This window comes from Diabrotica virgifera, chromosome 3 (genome assembly GCF_917563875.1).
Source record: "Diabrotica virgifera virgifera chromosome 3, PGI_DIABVI_V3a".
NCBI lineage: Eukaryota > Metazoa > Arthropoda > Insecta > Coleoptera > Chrysomelidae > Diabrotica > Diabrotica virgifera.
The window spans coordinates 266,480,993-266,507,533 of NC_065445.1; the positions used below are offsets into that span (position 1 = coordinate 266,480,993).

At 32.9% G+C, this 26,541-nt stretch overlaps 1 protein-coding gene across 3 annotated transcripts in view; it reads left to right on the forward strand.

Moving 5' to 3' along the window:
* Positions 1 to 1,408: 1,408 nt before the first annotated feature.
* The window catches only part of LOC114326321 (autophagy-related protein 13 homolog), a 110,428-nt gene continuing 85,295 nt past the window's right edge, over positions 1,409 to 26,541 (forward strand). For all 3 annotated transcript variants that reach the window (XM_050646167.1, XM_050646166.1, XM_028274652.2), the window contains exons 1-2: positions 1,409 to 1,873; positions 1,932 to 2,259. In XM_050646167.1, the coding sequence (XP_050502124.1) occupies positions 1,730 to 1,873; positions 1,932 to 2,259 (472 nt within the window). In that variant the 5' untranslated portion in view covers positions 1,409 to 1,729. The remainder of the gene's footprint in view (positions 1,874 to 1,931; positions 2,260 to 26,541) is intronic.

Sequence of the window (26,541 nt, forward strand, 5' to 3'; positions counted from 1 at the left end):
TACATTTTGTTTACTATGCTACTACTGTATACTCTATACTCTATACTATACTACACACATCGACGTTTTACTTTATGTTTTGACTTAATTTGTTTGAAAATGAATCATAACGCATGGGAAAAGTTATAGCGGACGAACAATATTTTCTTTTTTGTGCACTTTTATTTTTTACAATTTTGTTCATGATACTATAAATAACGAGATAGTATCTTCCCGTAGCGCAAATACGTCCGAGTTCGCGCATGATGACGTAACTGGAGACCTGAATTTGAATTTGAATTATTATTAATGTTAAATGGGATTTGTAAACATTCTGTGATGAAATTATTCAATTAGCAAAATAATACTAAACTTCATTGTATTCGAAAAAGTTTTATCGTCGAGATTCCTCTGTCAATATAACTGCCAAACATAAAATATAAAATATACTAAAACGCTCGGTTTCATAATCAGTTAAAGTGGACTTTATATTTTAAGTTGGTACCTTTATCAATACAATTCATATGGGTAAATGTCAACTTTAAAGTGAACATTAACAAAAGTCCACTTTAATAGTTGATTTAAACCGGGCATTAGCTTAGAACCGCGAACAATTCAAACTAATCGTACACTTTCGGATATTACGAACAATTACGAACTTCCAAATCTCCAGCTACGTCACGACTTCAGGATGCGCAATATATTATCTTGTTATTAAATTTACAGTATATATATATCATGATTTTGGTCTTCGGTTTCTTTTTTCGTCATGTATTTAATCTTGAATTAATTTAGTATAATATAATAAAAATATCAGGAAAATTGATAACATTAAATCAATAATACTAACAAGCGCTAGTTTTGAAGTTGTTGGTAATATTCAATACAATCATTTAATAATAGTGTCTAATTAATACCAACTTGATTTTTCATTGTTTCTTTATTTTAATACTATTATACACTTGAATTTTGGCTCACACACTAAATTCCTCCAGATAAAAGTAAATGTGATCTTGTTTTTGATGCCACTAAATAGGATTTCATTAGATAACTTGACTTACACTTCTTTTACAAACAAAAACTTAAACAATTTTCACTGACACTAAAAAATCAACTACCTATCACATAACTTGAAGCCATTGGTCCTCTTTTGTTACTACCTATTTATAATTTATTCCCTCCTTTTCATGGCATTCATTCTTTTACCACCATTTTCTTGCTTTGACAAATACTTTGGAAGTCCTGAAAATGGACAAGTTTTTAACATACCATCAACAAAAAGATAGTTTTATAGGCCTCTATTCACTGTTGCCAAATTTCAATGTTCTGTGCTCGGGCACCGGCTGGCGGCTGGGTGGCTGGGATAGGGAGGCTATGTTTGAATCACAGAAATCATACAGACAATTGACAGTTTGTAGGCAACTGACAAAATAGTGACTCCCCTCCGTTACAAAGTTCTTCGACCTTCGTTTCCTCTTGTTTTGGATTAAAAAACCCAAATAAAAACACGTAGTCTACTACTTCAGTTCAGTGTGTAAGTAAGAGAGACGAGAATTCATGCTTTTCGTCTCTATGTATGTTTGGAATTGGAATTTCATGTGGGCTGCGACACGACACGATATTGCTGTGGTGGTAGGGAAAGGTGTTGACGTTTAAAGTTCTTACAGCAACAGTGTGGAATTTGTGATTAAACGGCCCAATGGGCGAACTTTTGTGAAATATCAGAACTGACAGGCAATACTTATCAACAATGAAGCTCAGCACTCAGGAAAAACGGGAATTGGATAAATTTACAAAATTTTTGGCTTTAAAATGTACTCAGATCATCGTACAGTCCAGACTTGGAGAAAAAGTAACAAGCAACTGCAGATCACAAACCACAAGCACGGATTGGGTAAGAATGCTCTTTAAATTGTTATTATTAGTCTTAACTTTTACCATTTTTGTTATAGTTCAACTTGAACATCAGTGATCTCCCGGAAGTCCTTGCGGAAACGAAAAGAGTTCTCAACGGCGAAATCCTATCCTCAAATCTGCCCTTATGTGTCGAAATTTCTTTGCGTACGGTCGAGGGTGACCATATGGTCCTCGAAAATTGGTGTCTGGGCATGTTGCCCGAACAACAGTGTGATCCTACCACAAGAATAGTGCATACAATCTATAATCGTATGGGGACTCTGCTAAAATCGCTAGTGTCGATAACGCGAGTTGTTCCTGCTTATAAACTGTCTCGAAGGCAAGGGCCTGACTCATTCGTTATATGTTATCGTATATTTTTAGGTAAGTACACCATTTATAACTACGTTAAGAGTTAAGGACATGTTTATTTTTGCCAAGAAATGGGTGTATCTTATCCTATTTCGCTTTTTAAATGATATATATTCGCAATACATGGATAGATATGGCTAAAAGTTGTATAACTTTTATTTATATGCGTAAACTTTAACCCTTCACAGGGCAGATCCTGAGTTCGGCCTTTATGCCTTTATGTAACCGAGCCGAGTGGTGGGGTGTTACCCCTAAAGAGACTTTGGGGCATTAGACGACCTAAAGGATTAGATGCTCCGGAGCTTGGATTTGTAGCCCCTATTGATTCTAGCAGATTTGGGAGTCCCCAGCAACCTAGGCCCTAGAAACACTGAAAACCAGGACCTTATGAGCTTAGTCCATATGATAGGGGTGATATGATGGACCCGCCTTAGAAGGTCTAAGTCTCTAAAGGGCTCACAAGTGGGCCCTGCCTTGATGTACCATATCCATAACCCTCCAGAGGATGGGTGAGACCTATTAGGTCTGACCCATATAAAAGTACAACATTAACTTGGTAATTTTTTATTGAAAAAATTGAAACTCCATATACCTTTTCTGATAATAAAAATATAATTTTTCTGAAAATTTTTAATAAAAAAGATACATGAAACTTAACAGATATTAAAAATGTGTATAATCAATGACATATATGCTTGCTATCCGCACTTGGGTGAAGGCATCATGTGGGTATGCCTTCTGCACGGAATATGTTACAATATACTGCCCATGGTCCTCAAAGGCTTCAAAAGACAGAAAGTACTTAATATTTTTTAATATTGCAGAAAACCAGATATTTTTGTAAATTCTGTAAGTCTTGGTTGTGTATTGTAAATCTAACAGCATGCTGCAGGGAATGTGTTAAGTGAATTTGAGTACAAATATTTTCTATTTGTACGTTTTTTAAAATATTGTTGTTTGTTCATTATTAAAATGGTATTTTTCCTTTAAAATGGAATATTTACTTGTGGATTACCATTTCTTATTTCGTTGTATACTAAAAACAATAGGAGAATGCGAAAAATGTTCAGAATTTTTTTAATGCTTGTTTATTTCTAACAAATCTTGAATATTGCAATTGTAGTGAATCAGCAAACACTTCTATTATAGATGTACACAATGGATATATTAAGAAAATTGATTTCATTTTTTTTTCAAATTTTTTTATTTTGGACCTCACAGGTGTCACGCCTCACATGTGTGTTTGTGTAATTTTATTTCACCTGTATGCTGGAGGATTAGTTGTTCTGTCATTTTTTTGTATTCTCATTACTATAGTTGTCCCAGTACCAATCTGTATTATTTAGGGATATGGTTTAATGGGAATTTGCTATAGACTTTGCCCTAGTTGTCATCAACATCAAAAAATATGTTCTTAACCCTTAACTGGTGACCCTATTTTTAATTACATAAATGGTGACCATGAGTCTAATAGACTCCTGGCTAAAAAAAGCTGTTTTTGTCAAGCTGGCACCTAAAAAATGCAATAAAACAGTTTTTAATAATAAAACAATATTGTAATGTCATTTTTATTTAGCCAAAAAGAAAAAAATCAAGCTGTAGGACTTATAACAAAAACAGAAAAAATGGTAACATGTTTTATAACACAAAATTTTTAAAGTCATATTCCACAAAAAATTAAACATATACAAACAAATATAATATATGTATGTTTAAAAATAGGTACATTTTATATAAAAAATTGTTAAAAACAACATAATTGCAATTCTGCACAAAACCTGCAAATCACAAAAAACGTTAAAAATCTATTCTACCCTGGTACAATTTATACAAATATCATCACTTTCTATATAATATCCTTCTTCCACATCATCGTCAGTAATGTCACTGTTCGCCTCATTATGCCATTTTGTGCACACTTCTTCGAAATCATCGTCTATAATTATACTCTTACAGCTTTACGAGAACTATCCATATTAAAATATGTAACACTAATGGTGACCTTGCATCTAGTAGACTCCGCAACGTAAATATTTCGAAAACGGGACGAGCGAGGTACCTCCCATTAACACATTCGAATATACTCTAAAAGCTAGGAAGGTACACCGAATTACAGGTTGTGTAACAGCGTTAATAAATGTGCGGAGTCTGTGAGACGCATGGTCACCAGTTAAGGGTTAATGTTATCAACCTCATAATTGAATATACTCTGGCGTAATCACTATTCAAAGTCCTTCTGAAATTGTCCTCTGTTAAAAAGATTCATTGCTTGGATTATTAGTAGTTATTGGATTGTAGTAAGTTAATATTCAACATGTATCTTTTTCATCTTTTATTTTCAAGCTTTTTCAAGGTTCTCTGGATATGTTGGGTTACCTACTATAAAACACCAAAGCTAGAAAATAACCACTTGTTTTACTACTATTTCAGATACTACATGTTTACATTGTTTACATTAAATTTATTTTTTAACAGTAGATGAAGAGAAGTGCAACAAATATAATGCACTAAGAAATATATTCATGTGGCCACAGAGGCATAGACTGTAGTGCTAAAAGAATTACCTATTAGTATATATTCATCATTTATATAAGTCAAGTATTTTGAACTTGGAGAAATTTTTTGCATTTTTAACTACAGAACCGTCAGACATTATCTATTCAAAATTCCGAATGGACACATATTTAAATTTATTTCATTGTTGTCTGGCAGGTTGTTGTATTTCCTTATAGATAATACTATACTTTTTAATTCGTATTTGTTGAATTACCAAAATCCTCAATCTATAATCTATAGCAGTGTTTCCCAACCAGTGGGTCGCGGTGTGGCTCTTACAGTAACTGAGTGGCATCCAGAGTACAGAATAGCATATCATTATGGGTGAGGGATGGGTTGCGAATATGAAAAAACATCAGAAGGTGGGTCGCCAGACATAGAAGGTTGGGAACCACTGATCTATAGTACCACAGTATTTGAAATGAACCAGAAATAGTTGGGAACCACAAATCAGAGTATTTGAAATGAAAATTCAAAATACTCTGTATTTGTTGTACTAAGGTTTAAACCTTTTTTCTTAAGGGGCTAGGTGCAAAATCTTGGTCCAATGCTATTTAAATGCATTCATTTTTTTCAAATCCTGAGAAAACTAATAAATATTTTTGAAAAATTTAAATTTAGAATGAAAGATTATATTATTACCTAGGGCCGAAAGTCCCTCAGAATAAACAAAAAGTTTCTTTATCGATACCTGATTATAGCAGGCACCATCGGCACAATCGTTCCCTGTCAATCTCTTCCTGACACGTTTTGTATACAATTGTAACAGAAATTGTTTTAAGTCTTTATCTGATTTTTCATGATCGACATTTCAAGAATTATATTAGTCCTTGAAGTGTATTTAAATATTAGACAAAAATCTTTTGTTTTGATCTCAATTTTGTTTTTGTTGAGTTATATTTATAAATTTAGTGTCAAGTGTATCAAATTTTAGAGTAGATAAAATTTAAAAGAAATGAATGTAATACAACCTCTATTGTTTGTCAAACGTATTTATATATTATCATTTGTTTTAATTTTTTTATCTGAAGGTTATTCTTTTTTATTTTATTTTAATCATAGGGATTACAAGTATTTGAAATATTTATTTTTAACCAGGAATAAGTTACCTCATTTTACACCTCTTGTTATGATACCGTGATGTTATAAATTAGCTCTTTATTTATCCCAACAGACATTGATGTAGGGTTTAAAAATTTTAATCCTAAATTATACAATAATTACATAATTCTTCTAAAAACAATCATATTAACTACAAAATAACCATTTATTTAATTATATTTTTGCACCTTTTGTTCAGAGTTTGTGTCTACATTTCTTCATTAATAATTCTTTCCATTTTTTTTACACGTATTTGCATTACATTTGTATTTTGAGAATGATTTCTGAAGTAGAAATCGAAACGTTAAAATAAATTTATAATAAATATTTGTAATAAATAAATCTAAAATTGTGCTTTACCAAAGATCAAACGAGAAACCTTCAATATAAATATAGTAGGATATAAAAACTTAAATGCAATAAAGATCAACTCCCTTCTATATGCTGATGATATTGTTTTAATCACAGACACAGTAGAGAAAATGCAGAAACTAATAGATATTTGGCAAAAAGAGATACAGAATTTAAAAATGGAAATGAATCTCAAAAAAACAAAACTTATGATAATAAATGAAGATGAGAAAAAAGAAAGGAATACCAATATAATCGTAAGGGAACAAGTAATAGAACACATATCTACTTTTGAATATTTGGGAAATATAATAACAGATGATGGGAAAACGGACCTGGTAATAAGTAATAAACTGAAGAAGGCAACTAACGTGTATTACTCTTTAAATAATACAATTTTTGGAAAGTCAGAAATAAACAACAAAACTAAACTCAGAGTATATAACAGCATAGTATAAATCCGATGACATATGGGTCGGAAACATGGATTGTGCAAAAGAAACATGAATCAATGATAAACACGACCGAGATGAAATACATGAGAAGAATAGCTGGAGTTACGAAGTTTGATAGATTCAGAAATGAAGATATAAGAAGAGAGCTAGAACAAGAACCGACAATGAGGAAGATCGAAAACAAACAACTAAGCTGGTTTGGACACATACAATGAATGGAGCAAAAGAGACTTACAAAGAAGGTACATGAAGCCAAAATGGGAAACAAAAGAAAAAAGGGAAGGCAGAGGAAGACGTGGATGGACCAGATCCAGGATATAGGTGAAAGGAGACATATGAGTATGAGGGATATGAAGAACCTGGCCACCAATAGAAGTGCCTGGAAGAAATGGATAAAAGGCGGAACCCGACATCCGATGCCCTGAAGGGCACTAAGGATTATGAGAAAGAAAGAAAGAAAAAATTGTGCTTACTCTCAATAAAAATCATACAATACTAATCAGAAAATTAATAAAAATTTTAAAATATTTCTTCATGTGTCATCTCCGTGAGGGAGAACAACTTTGTTTCTGACATATTCTCTCCACCATATAATCAGAATTCTATACACTCGCAATTGAATAATTTCAGTTTTTTCATTGATGTCGCATTCAAGGTCCAAGCTTCCATTCCATAAAATAAAGTCGTGAAAACGTAGCACCTCGCCAACCTAACTCTTCCCAACTTTAAATCTCTTGTGTAGAACACTCTTCTCGTTTTGTTGAAATTTGCTCTAGTCTTTTCTATTCTGATTTTGATTTCGTGGAAGTAATCATTTGTAGAGTTAATTATTGTTCCAAGATATGCACATTTGTTCATTTGTTCGACATAGGTTCTGTTTATTAGAAAACTCTTTCACTTTCCCCAATTTTAAGATTGGAATTACATTACTTATTTGATGTTTTGACTTCCAGTTAAAACTTATATACATACTTATATCTAGTTTCTTTCTTTTCTTATAAAGACTGAACACACATATACCTAAGTATTCTTTTTTGATATCATTTTAGCAATTTTCCATTTTCATTTATTTTAGTATCCTTACCATGATGTCAGAACTACTAAAAAACTAAAAAATACATTAAGCAGAAAAACAAACCTTGGAATGTTAATTTAATGATAAAATTGCAATAAATTTGGAACATGTTTTATGTTTAACAATGCAATCAAAGTTATGTAAGTTTATTAAAGAATTTAATGCTCTCATAAACACAATTGAACATTTTTACTAGTTTATTATACATGGTGACAATTTGATAAAATATCCCATTTGTATCATCTCTCTAATACTATTGAAAAATGGCTAATATTATTAGAGAGACAGCTATTGAAATACTTGGGAAAACGTCAGGAAAGAAGTTTGAGGATAAAGAGGGTCAAAAGATCAACTTGATACCAGGGAAGGCGAAGCAAAGATATATATATATATAAAATAGCCAAACAGAGAGCAAAGAAAGCAAGAGATTTTAATCAGATTAGATGTATCCGAGATGAAAATAATAAAATAATAATTCACGAAAAGGATGTCAAAAAGAGATGGAGAAAGTATTTTGACAGTTCATTAAATGAAGAATTTGGCAGACAGCCAACAGTTAATGGAGACAGTAACAGCAATGGTTACCAGAATAACAAACGAGGAAGTGGCTCAAGCACTTCAAAAAATAAAGAAAGGAAAAGCAGTCAGACCAGATGATATTCCTGGGGAAGTATGGAGAGGATTGGGAGAGACAGGAATAAGTTGGCTAGCAGATCTGTTTAATAGAATTATGGAAGTTGGACAAATGCCAGACGAATGGAGAAGCAGTATATTAGTACCTGTCTACAAAAATAAGGGAGACATACAACAATGTACAAACTATAGGGCTATAAAACTAATTAGCCGCACCATGAAAATATGGGAGAGAGTAATTGATAGACGTGATACGTGAAGAAACCGAAATATCCGATAATCAATTTGGCTTTATGCAGGGCAGATCAACAACAGAATGCAATTTTCATTGTAAGGAAACTAATGGAAAAATACAGGAATAAAGAGACCAACGTTCATATAGTATTAATTGATCTTGAGAAAGCATATGATAGAGTTCCTCGAGAGATTCTGTGGTGGACACTCAATAAGAAAGGAGTCCCTGGCGAATATGTAAAGATTGTGAGAGATATGTATGAGGTAGTAACGACTAGTGTTAGGACAGGTGTGGGAGAGAAATTATGAACAGTATAAAAACAAGAAAACTAGAATATTTGGGTCACATTACCAGAGGAGAGAAATATGAGCTGCTGAGAGTTATTATGCAAGGAAGGATCCAAGGAAAAAGAAGCATAGGAAGAAGACGCATCTCCTGGCTAAGGAACCTTAGAGAATGGTTTAACTGTAGTTCATTACAACTGTTCAGAGCAGCAGCCAACAAAGTGACCATAGCCATTATGATATCCAACCTCTGCTAGGAGATGGAACTTTAAGAAGAAGGGAGAGACTGATAAATTTCAGGTGAAAGTAGGATTGCACCAAGGCTCGGTTCTTAGTCCTTATTTATTCTCATTAGTTTTGGACCAGATAACACCGAAACTACAGGGTAGTATTCCATGGTGCCTAATGTATGCTGATGATGTAGTGTTAATAGGAAATAGTGAAAGAGACTTAGAACAAAAACTGGAACAGTGGAGACAAGCTCTGAAGGAAAAAGGTTTAAAACTTAGGACAAAAACAGAGTATTTGGAATGTTCATTTAAAGATTGAGTTACTACAAATAAATTGGTATCTCTGGATCGTCAAATGAATGTGAAAAGCAATAGTTTTAAGTACCTAGGATCAGTATTACAGAGTAATGGAGAAATAGATGGAGATATATGCAGTAGAATTAGGGCTGGATGGATGAAGTGGAAAGAAGCGAGTGGTGTGTTGTGTGACAGAAAAATTCCAATGATGCTGAAGGGAAAATTCTATAAAACAGCCATAAGACTGGCTATGATGTACGAACTGAATGTTGGGCAGTGAAAAAGAAAGAGGAACAACGAATGCATGTGGCGGAAATGAGAATGCTTAGATGGATTAGTGGAGTGACAAAGAAGGATAAAATTAGAAATGAGTATATTAGGGGAAGTCTAGTTGTGGCACCAATTGATGCCAAAATGAGAGAGCATAGTAGGCTATTATGTATTTTAGAAAGGAACTACAACGTTAACGGGGTTTTATTGTTTCATATAGTCAATGGACCTCTAAATGTGAAAAAACCGCGGAGTGCTACCATTTAAAGGGGTGCGTTTTTGAGAAAGGGATGAATTAGTCCCTAGACACAGGGCGAATTAGGGTAAGTTCTATGCACGTTTGGTACAAACACGTATACAGGAAAAATTTTCCAGGTTAAATTTACTATCGAAATATCATATTTTAAAGTCAAAAATATTTTTTCTTACAAAAACATATTCAAAAAAAAAGCAAGAAAAAAACACGAAAGGTACCTAGCATTTTTGTTTCTTGTCCTATAACTTTTTTCCACGGGGATATAGGTATAGGCATTGCTTCACAGAAAAAAAACTTCCATCATTCCTCTTTAAAATGACGTTTGGTGTAAGTCTGTATGATTTATAGTTTCCAAAATATAATTTTTCAAATTTCTCCACTCACAACAATTTTGGGCCATTTTCCTTATCACTTCGCAAACATTGTTCTGTAACTTTTTTTACGCTGCTTTAGCTATATGCAATGTTACATTTAGTAGGAAGAAAAGTCAATTACCTTTAAAATGGTCTATCGTAGAAGGCTGTATGACTATTTTTTAAGTAAGATATGGTTTATCAAAATTTTGAACTTTTATTGATTTTTGATTTTACGACTATTTTTAAATTTCTCATTATAACTTTTTTATTGTATATTTAGGTATATGCATTGTGCAATAAAAAGGAAAGCTTATTTTCTTTACTTTAAAATGGAGTATTGTAAAAAATTCTAGCTCTATTTTTAAACAAGATATGCTTTTTCAAAGTTTGGCATATACACATGCAATAGTTCCCACTAAGTTGGAACCATATGGAAAACTTTGTATTATGTATTAGCTTTATGAAAAAAATTATTCTTTATAAAATACTCTGCCTAGTCTAAAATCTAAGATGTAATCATCAGATATAAAATTTTATCAATAGTGTACGAGGTATATTAAAAAATATGAATTTCGCTCAAGAGTAAAGTACCTTTATATTTCACAATATCAAAAAGTGTTATTAAGAAAAGTTATTTGGAATTAAAAATTATGTTACAATATGCAATTATATTCTTCTAATTGAAAAAAATAAAAAAAAAATGAAAAATTTTCTCAAATTACGGATACCCTTAGATATCCTACGGATATCTTGTTTAAAAATAGTCCTAGAGGTGATTGCAATACACCATTTTAAAGTAAAGAAAATAAGCTTTTTTTATTCCAGAATGTATATGTACAAGACATAACCTAAATGTACAAGAAAAAAGTCATACTTAATGAGAAATTTAAAAAATATCAAAAATCATAAATCTTGAAAAAGCATAACTTGTTTAAAAATAGTCGTACGACCCTATACAGTAGACTATTTTAAAGGTAATTGACTTCTCTTTCTACTAAATGTACCATTGCATATACCTAGAAATGCGTAGAAAAAAGTTACAGAACAATGTTTGTGAAATAATGGGGAAAATGGCTCAAAAATTCTGTGAGCGTCAAACTTTAAAAAATCCTATTTCGGAAAATATAAATCCTAGAGACTTCTACCAAACGTCATTTTAAAGAGGAAGGACGGAAGTTATTTTTCGCTGAAGCAATGTTTATACCTATATCCCTGTGGAAAAAAATTATGGGGCAAAAAACAAAATTGCTTTCTTTGATGTTTTTTTCTTGCTTTTCTTTTGAAAATATTTTTGTAAAAAAATACTTTTGACTTTAAAATATGATATTTTGATAGTAAATTTATCCTGGAACAATTTTCCTGTAGAAGTGTTTGTACCAGAAGTGAATGGAACTCGCCTTAATTCACCCTGTGCCTAGGGACTAATTCACCCCTTTCTCAAAAACGCACCCATATAAATGGTAGCACTCCGCGGTTTTTTAAATGTAGAGGTCCGTTGACCATATGAGACAAGAAAATAATGTTAACGTTGTAGTTCCTTATAGCTCTCTTATTTTGAACATAATCAATAGCCTATAGGTTAAGATGGTTTGATCATGTTCAACGTCGAGACGTTAATCACCCAATACGAAGAATAGCTGAAGTGCAGATTCCTGGAAGGAGTAGGAGAGGAAGACCAAAGAAGACCTGGGGGGAGACGATTAGGCAGGACATGTTGGTAAAGGGGAATAACATTGATATGATCCAAGATAGAATTGTGCGGAGAAATGCAATTAGGGAAACCGACCCCGTATATGGATAAGGCAAAGAGAATGATGATTTTTTTTTTGTTGATGATCCCATTTGTGTCATAGCCTGTGCTATATAGGGCTTTTCATCGATTGTCATTTGTTTTGAGCTCCTGTCATATGTTGTATAACCTGTGTATAATATTAATATACACGGATTATACGTAGTTTGACCAACTAGCCCGAAAAATCCGGGACATGGCCCGAATTACGAAGTAGTGTCCCGGTGTCCCGGACAAAGCTTCCGGGCCATCCGAATTTTCAACGTTTTGGTAAAATAATTTTATTTTGAAATTTTTAGTACATTATGTATTTTTCTAAGAATTAGAGGTTTTCTTCTCATTGTTAAGCAAATTAAGTCGTGCGACAAATATGATAGTAAGAAGTAATCAACACAAAAATGTTCTGAAGTTGTTTTCTTGTGGAATTTTTGACAATTATATTTTGATGGGATAAATCCACAATCAAAAACTTGAAGCCTTCGAGATGTGGCTATACAGGCAAATCCTAAGGATATCATAGACGGACAAGATAACCAATAAGAACGTACTACGAAGAATGGGGAAAGAAAGAGAAGTGATGTTTACATTTAAAAAGAGATAGTTAGAATATCTCAGACACATAATGAGAAACGGAAATAAATACAGATTACTGAAAATAATCTTTCAAGGCAAAGTATTCGGAAAGCGAGGTATAGCGAGAAGAAGAATATCATGGTTAAACAACCAGAAGAAATGGTTCTCCACCACAACAACTAATCTATTTAAAGCATCTGTTAATAAAATAATTATAGGCAGAATGATCGCCAATATTCGATACGGATAGGCACCAAAAGAAGAAGAAGCCACAATTGTGTGACACTTACATTTTTATATTAAGCTAAGGTTATAATACCTATTTACATGAAAATTCAACATCAGTTGATTTTTCCTTTTTTGAGAACGATTTCCGGATTTAAAAAAAAACTAAGAAAAATGTAATTATTACAGCCAATTGTGGCTTAATCCTATCAAAAATATCATTGACAACATAAAAATGTTAAATAATCAATAAAATGATGATATTGAAGTTCTGAAAAAAAATGGCCCGATTTTTATTGAAAAGTCCCGGATTTCTGGTATTTTTTTCAGCCTTGTCCCGAATTGGACTGAATTGGAGTTGGTCACACTAATTATACGGCATATGAAGCTCGAAACAAATGACGTAATGAAAAGCCCTATTATGGCCAATGCCTTTTAGGTAAATACTGTCTATGATAGACAGTCTTAAATATTTAAAAAAGACTCACAGTGCTGAAAAATTGTTTTATTGAAATGTTAAAAGAGGGATACGACAGGGATGTGTATTTTCACCACTATTATGGAAAGAGCTCTCGAGGGAGAAACAGTTGAATAAAGGTCAATGGCTCACCAATTACTTACTATCATAATGGTAGACAATATCCATGACTTTTAGAGGCTAAAGAACAGGAATATGGACTATCAATAAACATCAAGAATACTAAATTTATGAAGTTATCAAAACCCAAAATAATGATGAAAGATTGATATTAACGACAATACTTTAGGACAGGTAGAAAACTGCAACTATCTTGGCTAGAATTAATTACACAAACCATCTGGAAACGTTCCGGGGAGAAGATCAAGGACGATCACCAACTAGATGGTCCGACCAAATAAAGCATTCAGCTGGAAACTCATTCTGCGAAGCTCTTAGAGCAGCTGAAGATAGACACCAATGGAGAAACATTGTTAGGAATATTGGACGAAATCACGATACTCAGTAATGGGGAAACGACAAGAGAGAGAGATTGTCTTGATTTGGCAACTCTTGATATGCATTTATTTCTTAGTAATCTATTTAACCCTTAAACGCCCAATCTTTTTTAGATTCCATGTACGCCCAAGGGTGGGTAAAAAATGTCCACCTCAAAAATAGCTAATATATTTATTGAGAGTTGTTGGAAATGGATTAAACTTAAGAATCTTATGCTTAATAAACACAGCATCTTCTAAAATATTAAGATAAACAATTTACAAACCCTACAACAACATTACAATGTACATCAAAATTAACATACCGGTAAAAGCCAGTAATTCAGATTTGTCGATTTTCTTCACATTCTTCTTTCAGCCTCCTCATTGGCGGATAATTATGTCGATTATGTAATTATACGTCGATAATTATATGGATTATGTTCCTACCAACGAGAAATTATATAGAAACCTTTACTAACAAGTTTTACCAAGGGTGTACTTTTTATGCCCACCCATATTTAACTCAAGATATTACAGTAGAACCCCGCAAATCCGAACCCCGCAAATCCGAACTTTCGGCAAATCCGAACCAACGGAAAGTGAAAAAAAATTTAAAAATTTAAAATAAAAATTTAAAAACATGTTTATTATGTGAGAAAATAATTACGTAAGATGCTAGCTACAGTATTAAACACTGCAACACTAATGGGTGAATAAAAGCGTCCAGTTAGACTAAACACAATCAATAAAGCAATGTGCATAATACACATTTCCCATGGTATACTATGAACGAAAACACTGAAAAAGATAAGAAACATGAGAAACATAGTGTAATCGGTGTAATCAATATCCAGGTTACAAATTAAATGAATCATTTACATGGCCGAATTCCCATGTCCCGTGACGAAACAAAACTACTGGCGTTAGCGATTTAATATTTCAGTGATCTAAATATTTTTCAGCTTTAGAATATTGGAGGCATAAACGTGCGGATAAAGTTTCATAAAGGGATCGGTGGCAGTCCAAATCTTTTAAAAATCATCTTCGTTAGCTTCTTAGGCTAACTTTCGGATAATCCGAACTTTTCGGAATCCGAACAGGCTGTCCCCCCAATTAGTTCGGATTTGCGGGTTTCTACTGTACTTCTATTTTCAAAAATATCGGTAGAACCAATTTAACATTCGATAAAAGGCTGTCTTTTTAACAATAAATAATTTTTGGAAAATTTTTAAACACAATAAATATGTTACAAGGGAATACGCATTAGGTGGACATTTTTTACCCACCCTTGGGCGTTTAAGGGTTAATGCATAAACACACAACATAATTCATAATTCTTCCACTAGTTCCCATATTTCTATTATATAGATCTTGCAAGGTCATATGTTTTCTGGTATTACCGTTTACCTTTTCTTATTAGAATAACCTGTTTTATAAAATGCATTTTTGTGTTTACGTTTCTGTTTCCTGTTTTTCGCATAATAACTTCGCATATAAAAATGCATACATTAATAATTGAATAGTCGTGAAGTCCAATAATTGTTACAATATCGTTATATAATATTTTTTGCCTGGAACCAATTAATTACCATTTTTAATGGACGTGGCATGTAGTAACAATGATAATTACTATTTACGAAACGAAATTAATCGGCGCCAGCGATACTGGATGTGTGTTACGTGGATATTTTTTGTTTTTTCATATTTTCAACTCGTTGCTATTTTCAGCACACTTGAAATAGTGCAGTCAGTGAGGGTAATTGGCTCCGAATTCCATCCTACTGCATCAATTTACATACCTGATATCTTCGGTAGTAATTGCACAAGAGCTCTAAAATTATTGAATTTTTCCCGAGTGACACTTTGACAGTTTTAATTTCACGAGCCGAAGGTGAGTGAAATTATGTCAAAGTGTCACGAGGGCAAAAACTCTATATTAATTTTAGAGATCGAGTGCAATTTGTTGCGATTATTTCATGAATAAAACTGTGCAAAACCAAAATTTTATTGTAATTTGTTTATGTAAGTACAAATTAGTACAATTAAACACACAGTTGTTATAAATATTTTACGGTTGAAAGTCATCACTTTTATAATTTTTAAAACATTAATTGTCATTAATGTCACTGAATGTATTTTTTCATAGCAACAAAGGGCATCTGCCGTAATATACTTGACGACGGGAAATTATCAAAAATTATCAATTTAATTTAGATTTCTGTAGCTTTCTATTGGTCAGAATCTTCTATAAATGAAATAATCACTGTAAGTAGGAAATAGCTCAAGAAACAAAGGGTGGAATGCATAAAACGTAGTACCTGCTAATGCTTCAAGTATGTACTATATTTTGAAGATTTTACTACACTGACAAAGCACTAAATGCTTTGTAAGTGTAGTAAAACACTTACAAAGCATTTGTAAGTGTAGTTAAATCTTTAAAAATATAGTACATACTTAAAGCATTAGCAGGTACTACGTTTTATGCATTCCACCCAAAGTCTACCCTATATCCTATGACGCTTTTATCTTGGGGGTGGTTTACAGTTCCCATCCCCCTCGGTGGTTGAAAATTATTTGGTCAATAACCACGGAAATGGCTAGAGAACCTAATTCTAAGCAAAAACTGGTCTATAATTTTTTTTTGAAAACTCAATACATTTTTAGTTATTCATGGTTAAAAATTTGCCATTTTTATTTAAAAATGTCATCTTCTCGAACGGTTTTTTACGAATACCTTAAAAATTATGCATCAAACTACAAAAACAAAAACTATTTAAAATATTTTTGTAGCTTATGAAAAATCAGAGTGTTTCATTTCTTCATAACTCTTCTAGTTTTACTACAAAAAGAGATATGGTAGGTGAAAAGAGATTTTTTTTGTGCTTGCTCAAATCAGTGTATTCAACTTAAAATAACAGAGAAATGGTCGATTTTTAGGGGTATAATGCTACCAATACCATTTGTACTGCTTGAAAAGACCTTTAAAACGAGCATTGTTAAATAGCGATGACATTCAAAGTAAGCGAGATATGGCGCAAAAAAAATTATGACTATTGTATTTTAAGGAAAAATGAGAAGTATATTTAACTCATCATCCACCAGAATTTAAATGCATCGTTTTCTTTCTACAATACCTTTTGTTATAGTATTTTTTCTATCTTCAAAAAGTTAACCGGGTTTAAAATGAATGATTTTTGAAAAAAATAAGATCAAATTATAGAGCGCATTTTTAAATTTTCTTAAAAATCTTCCTTTTTCTTCATGTAACTCGAAAATGATAAGAGATACGAAAAAAAGAATGTGTGTGTACCTTGTACGCACGTAAGAAGTTATACTTCTATTATATGATTTCAACGAAATAAATATACTTAAAAGTTTATTTGTATTTTATTTAATTAATAAACTAATTTTGATATTACCACTTTCAAAATTTTTTTATTAAAACAACACAAAAAAAGATAACAATCGTCCGTGTCAGGATTTGAACCCGGGACCTTCGTGTTATGTAATCGAATGCTCTACCAATAACCCATTAGGGTTTTGCTTTTACGGCTTCTGGGACGTAATTACAAACGACGGTGACGGTGACAAATAGATCGATCAAGTGAAGTATTAAATATAATATAATAATGTTTAAAATACTTATTATCTTACTCCCAAGGAAGATAAATCCAAAGACACAAAAATTATAATAAATATATTTACTAAAAACACTAATATATTATTTTTGAACCTTAGTTGTGCTGATGCATACATAAATTTGATGATTTAGCAACTAACAACATACTGTCGGTGTGCGCATGCGCCAGGGAATGTTAAAATTCACCCTCGTGACTAAAGAAGTATAACTTCGAAAAAGATACAGTACAAAAATGTAGGCTTTTTTCAGATAACAATTTTGTTGTTTCTTTCATTACTGTATCTCTTTATCATTTTCGAGTTACATGGAGAAAAAGGAATATGTTTAAGAAAATTTAAAAATGCGATCTATAATTTGATTTTTTTTTCAAAAACCATGCATTTTAAACCCGTCCAACTTTTTGAACATAGAAATAACACTATAATAAAAGGTATTGTAGAGGTAAAACGATGCATTTAAATCTGGTGGATGAGGGGTTAAATATACTTATCATTTTATCTTAAAATAAATTAGTCATAAATTTGTTTTACACCATATCTCGCTTAATTTTAATGTAATCGACATTTAACAGTGCTCGTTCTAAAGGTCTTTCCAAGCACTACAAAAGATATTGATAGCATTATACCCTTAAAATCGACCATTTCTCTTATTTTGTTATTTTGACACCATTTGAGCATGCCCCAAAAAATCCCTTTTCACCTACCATATCTCTTTTTGTATTAAAACTAGAAGATTTATGAAGAAACGAATATCTTTGATTTTTCATAAGCTATATAAATGTTTTATCTAGTTTTTTCGTTTGATGCATGATTTTTAAGGTAGGTATTATTCGCAAGAAACTGTCCGCAAAGGTAACATTTTTGTCAAAAGTTTTCAAAAAAAAATTATAGAACAGTTTTTGTTTAGAATTAGGTTCTCTAGCCACTTCCGTCGTTATTTTGACCAAAAAATTTTCCGCCGCCGAGAAGGGGTGGGAACCACCCCCCAAGATAAAAGCGCTCATCGGCATAGGGTAGGCTTCGAATTAGGAGATAAGTAGAGGCTATTCAGTAAGAGCCTAGTAGATGCTAGAAAACCAAATCCGCAGAACAGACAACATAGATGAAAAACTGAAGTGTATAAACACTATAATAAGAACTACGGGAAAGAAACACCTAACCAAATCTACGAAGAAACATAAGGTGTGGATGACACCAGACTTACTAGAACTAATGGATGAAAGACGCAAAACAGACAACATAGATGAAAAACTGAAGTGTATAAACACTATAATAAGAACTACGGGAAAGAAACACCTAACCAAATCTACGAAGAAACATAAGGTGTGGATGACACCAGACTTACTAGAACTAATGGATGAAAGACGCAAATTGAAGAATAATTCAGAAAAATAGAGAGGGGTTGATAAGAACATAAAGCAAATAATAAAGAAGGCAAAAGAATCATGGATTAAAGAACAATGTGTAGAAATGGAAGACTATGAAAGAAAGTATGACACATTCAATATACATAAAAAAGTAAAAGAACTTACAGGAACCCAAAGAAGACATCAAATAAGTTTGCTTAAGGACAAAGACGGAAATATTATTATAGACTTAACAGAAAATTAATAGATGGAGTGAATACATAAGAGAATTGTTTGAGGACAACAGAAATAACATTGTCCAGGTAAATGGTGAAACGGGACCTAGAAATTCCAAAACTGGAAAGGCAAATGGACCCGATGAGGTTCCTACTGAATTACTAAAGCTCTTGAATGATGAATCAATAGGTATAATATTGCACTTATTTAACACAGTATAAAATACTGGTATTATACCTCAAGAGTGGCTGCTGTCTACATTCGTTACACTGCCAAAGAAATCCAATGCAAAAGAATGTTCAGAACATCGAACAATATCTTTAATGAGCCATCTACTAAAGATATTTCTAAAAATCATCCACAACCGAGTTTATCAAAAGTTGCAGTCAGATATTAGTACTCGTAATACGCAGATGGGGTTCAGAAAAGGACTAGGTACTCGAGAAGCTCTCTTCGGTTTGAATGTTCTTACACAAATATGCCTAGACGTTAATCAAGAAGTACATGCATGTTTTATGGATTTTGAAAAAGCGTTTGACAGAGTACGCCACGATAGGCTAAGAGACATTCTTGAAAGAAAAGACATTGATAATAAAGATCTGCGAATAATTCTCAACTTATATTGGAATCAGAAAGCTAACATCAAAATAGAAAATGAGATATCAAAAGCAATAGAAATACGTAGAGGAGTACGACAGGGATGCATTTTGTCACCACTGCTATTTAATGTATATAGTGAAAGCATCTGCCAGAAAGCCCTTTTGCAAGCAAATGAAGGAATCGTAATCAATGGAGAGGTTGTAAATAATATTCGATACGCAGACGACACTGTACTAGTTGCAAGAACAGTAGAAGAATTACAACGATTACTTACAAACATAAATATTGCTTGCAACAATTATGGCATAAACATTAATATCAAAAAAACCAAGTATATGGTCTTCAGTAAAATCATGACACAACCAGCTCATATTAGTATAAACGGCATTCAAATTGAAAAAGTATCAAGTTACAAATACTTGGGAACTTTAATAAACGAAACTGGAGACCAAAACAATGAAATAAAAAGACGTATCGAAATTGCCAGGGCCACCTTCATAAAGATGAGAAAATTCTTCTGCAACAGAGATATAAGCATCCCTCTACGATTAATAATGCTAAGAGGCTACGTATTTAACACGCTATTATACGGTGTAGAGGCCTGGACTCTCAAACAGAACAACATAAAAAATATTGAAAGTTTCGAGATGTGGTGCTACCGTCGAATGCTGAAGATAAGTTGGGTTGAAAGAATCACAAATCTTGAAGTAATACGAAGGATAGGAAGAGACCCAGAAATTTTGTTAAAGATAAAACGAAGAAAGCTCGAGTATTTGGGTCACCTGATGAGAGGTCATAAATACGCATTACTTCAAAATATAATGCAAGGAAAAATATAAGGAAAACGGAATCCAGGCCGTAGAAGAATGTCATGGTTGCGGAATTTGAGGGAGTGGTTTGGCTGCACCACTAATGAACTTTTTAGGTCAGCTGTAAACAAAGTCAGGGTAGCCTTGATGATTTCCAATCTCCGATAGGAGTGGCACAAGAAGAAGAAGAAGAAGAGGCTATTCCCAAAATTTCATCAAAATCCATGCAGTAGGATAGAATTCGGAGATAATATCCTGTTTTTGCAATCATTGACTGGCGTATAAGCGCCTAGGGAAAAAACCGCGAGAAGGTTTGGCGGTATAACCCTGAACTGTGACGCGACGCAGCTGAAGGTTGCGGCATTTTGTTGTAAGCAATATGCAAAAATACTTTCTCCCCGGATATAACATCATTGACAAGGAAGTCACGCGTTAGCGTTAGGGTCGAATATTTTATTCAGAAAGCATACGTGTTGAGGATTTTTTTCATTTTATGCGATAAGTATGTCATAAATAGTTTTTGACTACCTTGATAAACAAAATTTGTTCATAAGTTTGCCTTCGGAGTTAAAAAATTTGCTACAGATCATCACTAATAATAATGATTTGTAGATTTCAAAGGGATATATCATCATCATCAAGGCCTTTCATTCCTAATTTAATGTTTGCCGCTCTTACTTGCTTTTTGGTTCATATATTGCGGTGAATCACTCCGCATTCTTCTTATGCTTGTGTATTTGTTAAAGTTTGTTTTTAATATTCGTTCTATAAGATATAAAACTGATGAATTATTTCTATTTCTAGAGGAATTAGGGTTTCCTCCGATAGTTGCGGTTACTGAGCACTGGCTTGAAGTCAACGAGCCTTTTTTTGTAGAAAAATATTCTACTATTGCTAGGTACGATCGTCCCAAGTTCAGCGCATGGAGGCACCCTGATTCTTTCTACAAATAATGATTTTTCTCTGGTAGCGAAGCATTCTTTGAGTTTTCCTTAGTTTACAGTAAGAACCTTAATCTTTATATTATTTGTATTTATAGATCACCTGACTCTTCCGTGGAACTATTTTTTCAGAACCTGCTTAATTTGTTAGGTGACCTGCTCCATAAAAGCAGAAAAATTTTATGCGGGGACTTTAACATTAATTATGCTGCTGCTTGTGCTACACAAATATCCCTGGTCAACATATTTGAATCGTATGGTCTAACAATGCACATTGATTCTCCTACAGAATTACAGAATAGGATTACAAAAACTTCATCTACCATAATTGATTATATTGATGTGATGTCTGCGCTACAACTGTTAATGCGGGACTATCTGATCATGAAGCGGTTTATACGAAGTTTAACATCTTTAGCAAGCCCTCTTCGAAAACTCGACGTTTAGGCAGGATTTTTTCCGCTCGGAATTTTCGTAAATTCCAAAATTTATGCTTAACCTCTGAGTGGTCCTTTCCTTCTATGAACGTCGATAATAATTTCAGTGACTTTTTGAATAAGCTTGTCTATATCTTCAATAAAGCATTTCTTTTAATCACAATTAAGCCAAAACATCACAAACCCTGGACTACCAAAGTGTACGCATATCAGCCAAAAATATGCGTTCACTACTGTACTGTGCAGGATTACAAAAACTTCATCTACCATAATTGATTATATTGATGTGATGTCTGCGCTACAACTGTTAATGCGGGACTATCTGATCATGAAGCGGTTTATACGAAGTTTAACATCTTTAGCAAGCCCTCTTCGAAAACTCGACGTTTAGGCAGGATTTTTTCCGCTCGGAATTTTCGTAAATTCCAAAATTTATGCTTAACCTCTGAGTGGTCCTTTCCTTCTATGAACGTCGATAATAATTTCAGTGACTTTTTGAATAAGCTTGTCTATATCTTCAATAAAGCATTTCTTTTAATCACAATTAAGCCAAAACATCACAAACCCTGGACTACCAAAGTGTACGCATATCAGCCAAAAATATGCGTTCACTACTGTACATCAAGAAATTTACTACCAACGTCTCTGTTACTGAATATATCACCAAGTACAGGGCAATCTATTTAAAACTTATAAATCAGCTAAAAAATTGTACTATCAGAATCGTCTGAGAAGCTCTAAAAGTGTTGCAAAAGAAACTTGGTCCATAATAAACGATCTTCGTAATAAAACTCACACAGCTCAAACATTTTCCCTTCCAGACCCAGAAAATCTAAATGAATACTTTGTTAATGTGAGTAAAAATATAACACCAACTATTGTGTCACAACAAGATCCCATTTCCTATCTCCCTAATTCAGGACCGGTTGATAAATCTGAACTGATCCAAACAATCAATATTATCAAAAGCAAATCTTCCTGTAGTACCGATGGACTATTCTCCGATGGAGTTCTCATCTCTCTAATTAATGATTCTTTTGAGAAAGGTAAATTTCCAGTGTGCCTAAAGACGGCCATCATTATTCCTCTTCATAAGGGTGGTGAAAAATCAAATGCCTGCAATTATAGACCTATTGCATTACTACCGGTACTCTCCAAAATTATTGACAGACTCATAAAAACCCGACTTATGTCCTTTCTCGTTGATAACAATATTTTATCACAAAATCAGTTCGGCTTTTTAAATAATAAATGTACCAAAGATGCCATGTTTTCTGTACTGCATGAGGTTTATCAAGCATTAAACAATAATCTGCACACTGCCACTGTTTTTTGTGATTATGCCAAAGCTTTTGATGGTGTGAATCACGACATTTTGATAAAAAAACTAGATTTCTATGGAATTCGAGGTATTTCTGCGAACTGGTTTCAATCTTACTTGGATAATAGGAAACAACTGGTTAGAGCAAATGATACAGACTCTAGTCTCAAAAATGTTGTATGTGGGGTACCACAAGGTTCAGTATTGGGTCCTCTACTTTTCCTTATCTTTATTAATGACATCACTAGCTTAAAAATCGAGGGAAAAGTTTTTTCTTTTTGCTGATGATACCAGTATCACTTGGAGCAACTCCAAATATCGCAACTCTTCATGCTACTATAACTTCTGATCTACTTACAATAAAATCTTGGTCCGATTCAAATTTACTCTCTTTTAATGTAGATAAAACAGTAGGATTATCCTATAAAGGAGCGCTTCAACCCTTACCTCTTCATAACAGCCAGATCAGTATCGTTGATTCTGTAAAGTTTCTTGGTATTTTTTTAGATAGCAACCTTAAATGGTCTCTGCATATTGATGTGTTAAGCAAGAAACTATCCTCAGCTTGCTTTGCAATAAGATCTGTTTCGAAGGAAATGAATTTAGCCTCTTCCAAAATAACATATTTTTCTTTGTTTGAGTCACATCTTCGATATGGTCTCTCTTTTTGGGGTTCTGGGACGGCTGCCCAGTCTGATGTTATTTTTAAATTACAAAAAAGGGCAATAAGATATCTGTTTGGCCTCAGAAGAATAACACATTGCAAAAGCTACTTCAAAGATCACAGTATTCTAACACTACCTTCTTTATATATTTTAGAAACTTTGCTTAATTCGTAAACATCTACATGTCTTTCCAGAAAGACGTAGACATCTAGACATGACTATTCCACCAGAAATTTTACCTTTGACGTCTATTTACCGATCCCGTCCAGTGTGTTAGTAAAGAAATCTATATTATATTCTGCAAAAAAACTTTACAACCATCTCCCTCTACAACTTAAATCTGCAACATCTTTCCCCAAGTTCCGTAAAATGACTAAAGCCTATCTATCTGAAAGACCATATTATTCAACAGCAGAGTTTCTTAACCAATAACTAAGAAAGTATAGTATTCTTATTTATAAGTGTAATCTTAATCTATATTTGAGTGTCATATGCAGCAGTTTAACCTAACTTATTAAATTTCTTAAGGTAGATTATGCAATTTGCAATTTTTTTTTAAATTTTGCAATAGATTGTTACTGTTTTTTGTTTCTCTTCATTATATTTTATTTATATAGACGATTTATATCATTTTAGTAAATTGTATTTGTTATTTGTTATTGTTCTTATTTATTATTCTTGTAAGCTTTGTCTATAAAATTGTTAAATTTTTTATGACAATAAAGCATATTTCTATTTCTATTTATATTTCTTTTATGACTTGGTTTTCGTTGCAATAGCATATATCCTTTCAGTTTCTCACTTTCAGAATTTTGATATCTCTCATGACTTGGTCCAATCTCTCTCTGTTGTTCCCCTTGGTCTTTTAGTTTCTGGCTTCCATCCGGTGACTTCTTAATCACTGGGTATTTTTCCTTCTCTCTATGTATCCCAGCCATGTCAGCCTTTGCTCTTTAATAAATCTAACTCTATCTTCTCCCTTCGTTATGTCTCTTGTTTCATGTTTCATTCTTCTTATTTCTTCGTTTTTCATTCTTATCCGGCCCATAATTCTTATGAGGTTTTTCTTTTCGAACATTCTCAATGTTTTTCATCTTTATCTACAACGCACTGATTGCAACTCTGTATATTTTCAGTTTTGCATTTCTGGATAAACTCTTGTTCTTCATTAGTCTATGGTGTCTCCAGTATGTTTTGCTGCCTGCTAGTGTTCTTTCTGTTACTTCTTCACTTTCCTTCTTTTTACATTACTTTCGCAATTACTTACTCTTAAGTATTTAAATTGTTGAACTCAAAAGTAGTACATATTTCAAAAGTGTAGTTTTCTATCTGGATTTCTCTCTTCTAGAGCAGATTAGATTTATTTTCCTTCGATAATTTCTAGGGCTCTTTTTCCTTTCCTTTCCTTTCTCTTGTCCTCTTATCTATCTCTTTCCTTATTTTACTCTTCTACCTTTCCTTATAGCTTCCCATAAGATTTATGTCATCTATATCTTCTTCTTCTTGTGCTGCCTTCTAACGAAGGTTGTCGATCACTTCTTTAAACTCTGCTCTATCTTTTGCAACGTGAAATATTTGTTCAACAGTGAGGTTAGTCCAATCTCTAATATTCCTCAGCCAAGATTTCTTCTTTCTTCCCAAGCCTTTTTTCCCCTCTACTCTTCCTTGCATGATGACGTGTAGCAGAGAGTATTTATCGTTACGAAGTATGTGGCCCAGATACGATGTTTTTCTTATTTCAATTGTGTTAATAAGCTTTCTGCCATGTCCAATTCGTCATAACACTTCTTCGTTTAAGACTTTTGTATTCCAAGGAATTTTCATAATGCGTCTATATAGCCGCATTTCGAATACCTCCAATTTTTTTACGGATTGGGCTTTTAGAGTCCAAGCTTTTATCCCATATATAGTATATGCGACCAAACATAACATTCGACGAACCTCAATCTAATGGCCATACTCAATTTCTTATTTGTAAACATTGACTTGTATTTTATAAATCCTTTTCGAGCTATTTCTATTCTGACCTTTATCTCCTAATATTGATCTAATTGTGAGTTTATAATTGCTCCGAGGTATTTATACTTGTTCCGTGGTGTGGTGGTTGCGTGTGTGTTCTTATTGTCCACGGAAACGATAAAATGAAATTAAAATAAATGTAAAAACAACAAACTGTCTGTCAATAATGGGTCATTCCATTGTCACGGGTGGGACAGTCAGACAGAACATTTAGTTATTTTTCAGGTTGTATTACTGTTAAAAATAATACAATTTAGTTTAAAACTATAATAAGTGACATAAGAATACTTCCTTAATCGCTGTAAAAAGTTTTAGTTACCTGATGAAAAAAACATAGGATATATCTGATGTCAAACTCTTGTCACGGGTGGGACAAATTTTGGAAGTGCCTCTTAACAATAGGTGTTACTTGTGGAAAATTCTGTGAAGTCTTTACAGTAACAGCACTAAAAGCAGTCCAGGTTGATGAAATATGAGCATCTGGGTAAAATGCTCTTGATAGGCAAATTTTAATTCATTTCAGTCATTTAAAATTAATTTTTATTTGCTGTCACGGGCGGGACATGGAAATGTCACGGGTGGGACACAATAAGAAAAATCAGTCAATAGCAGTACTTTTACACAGTATTTAATTACA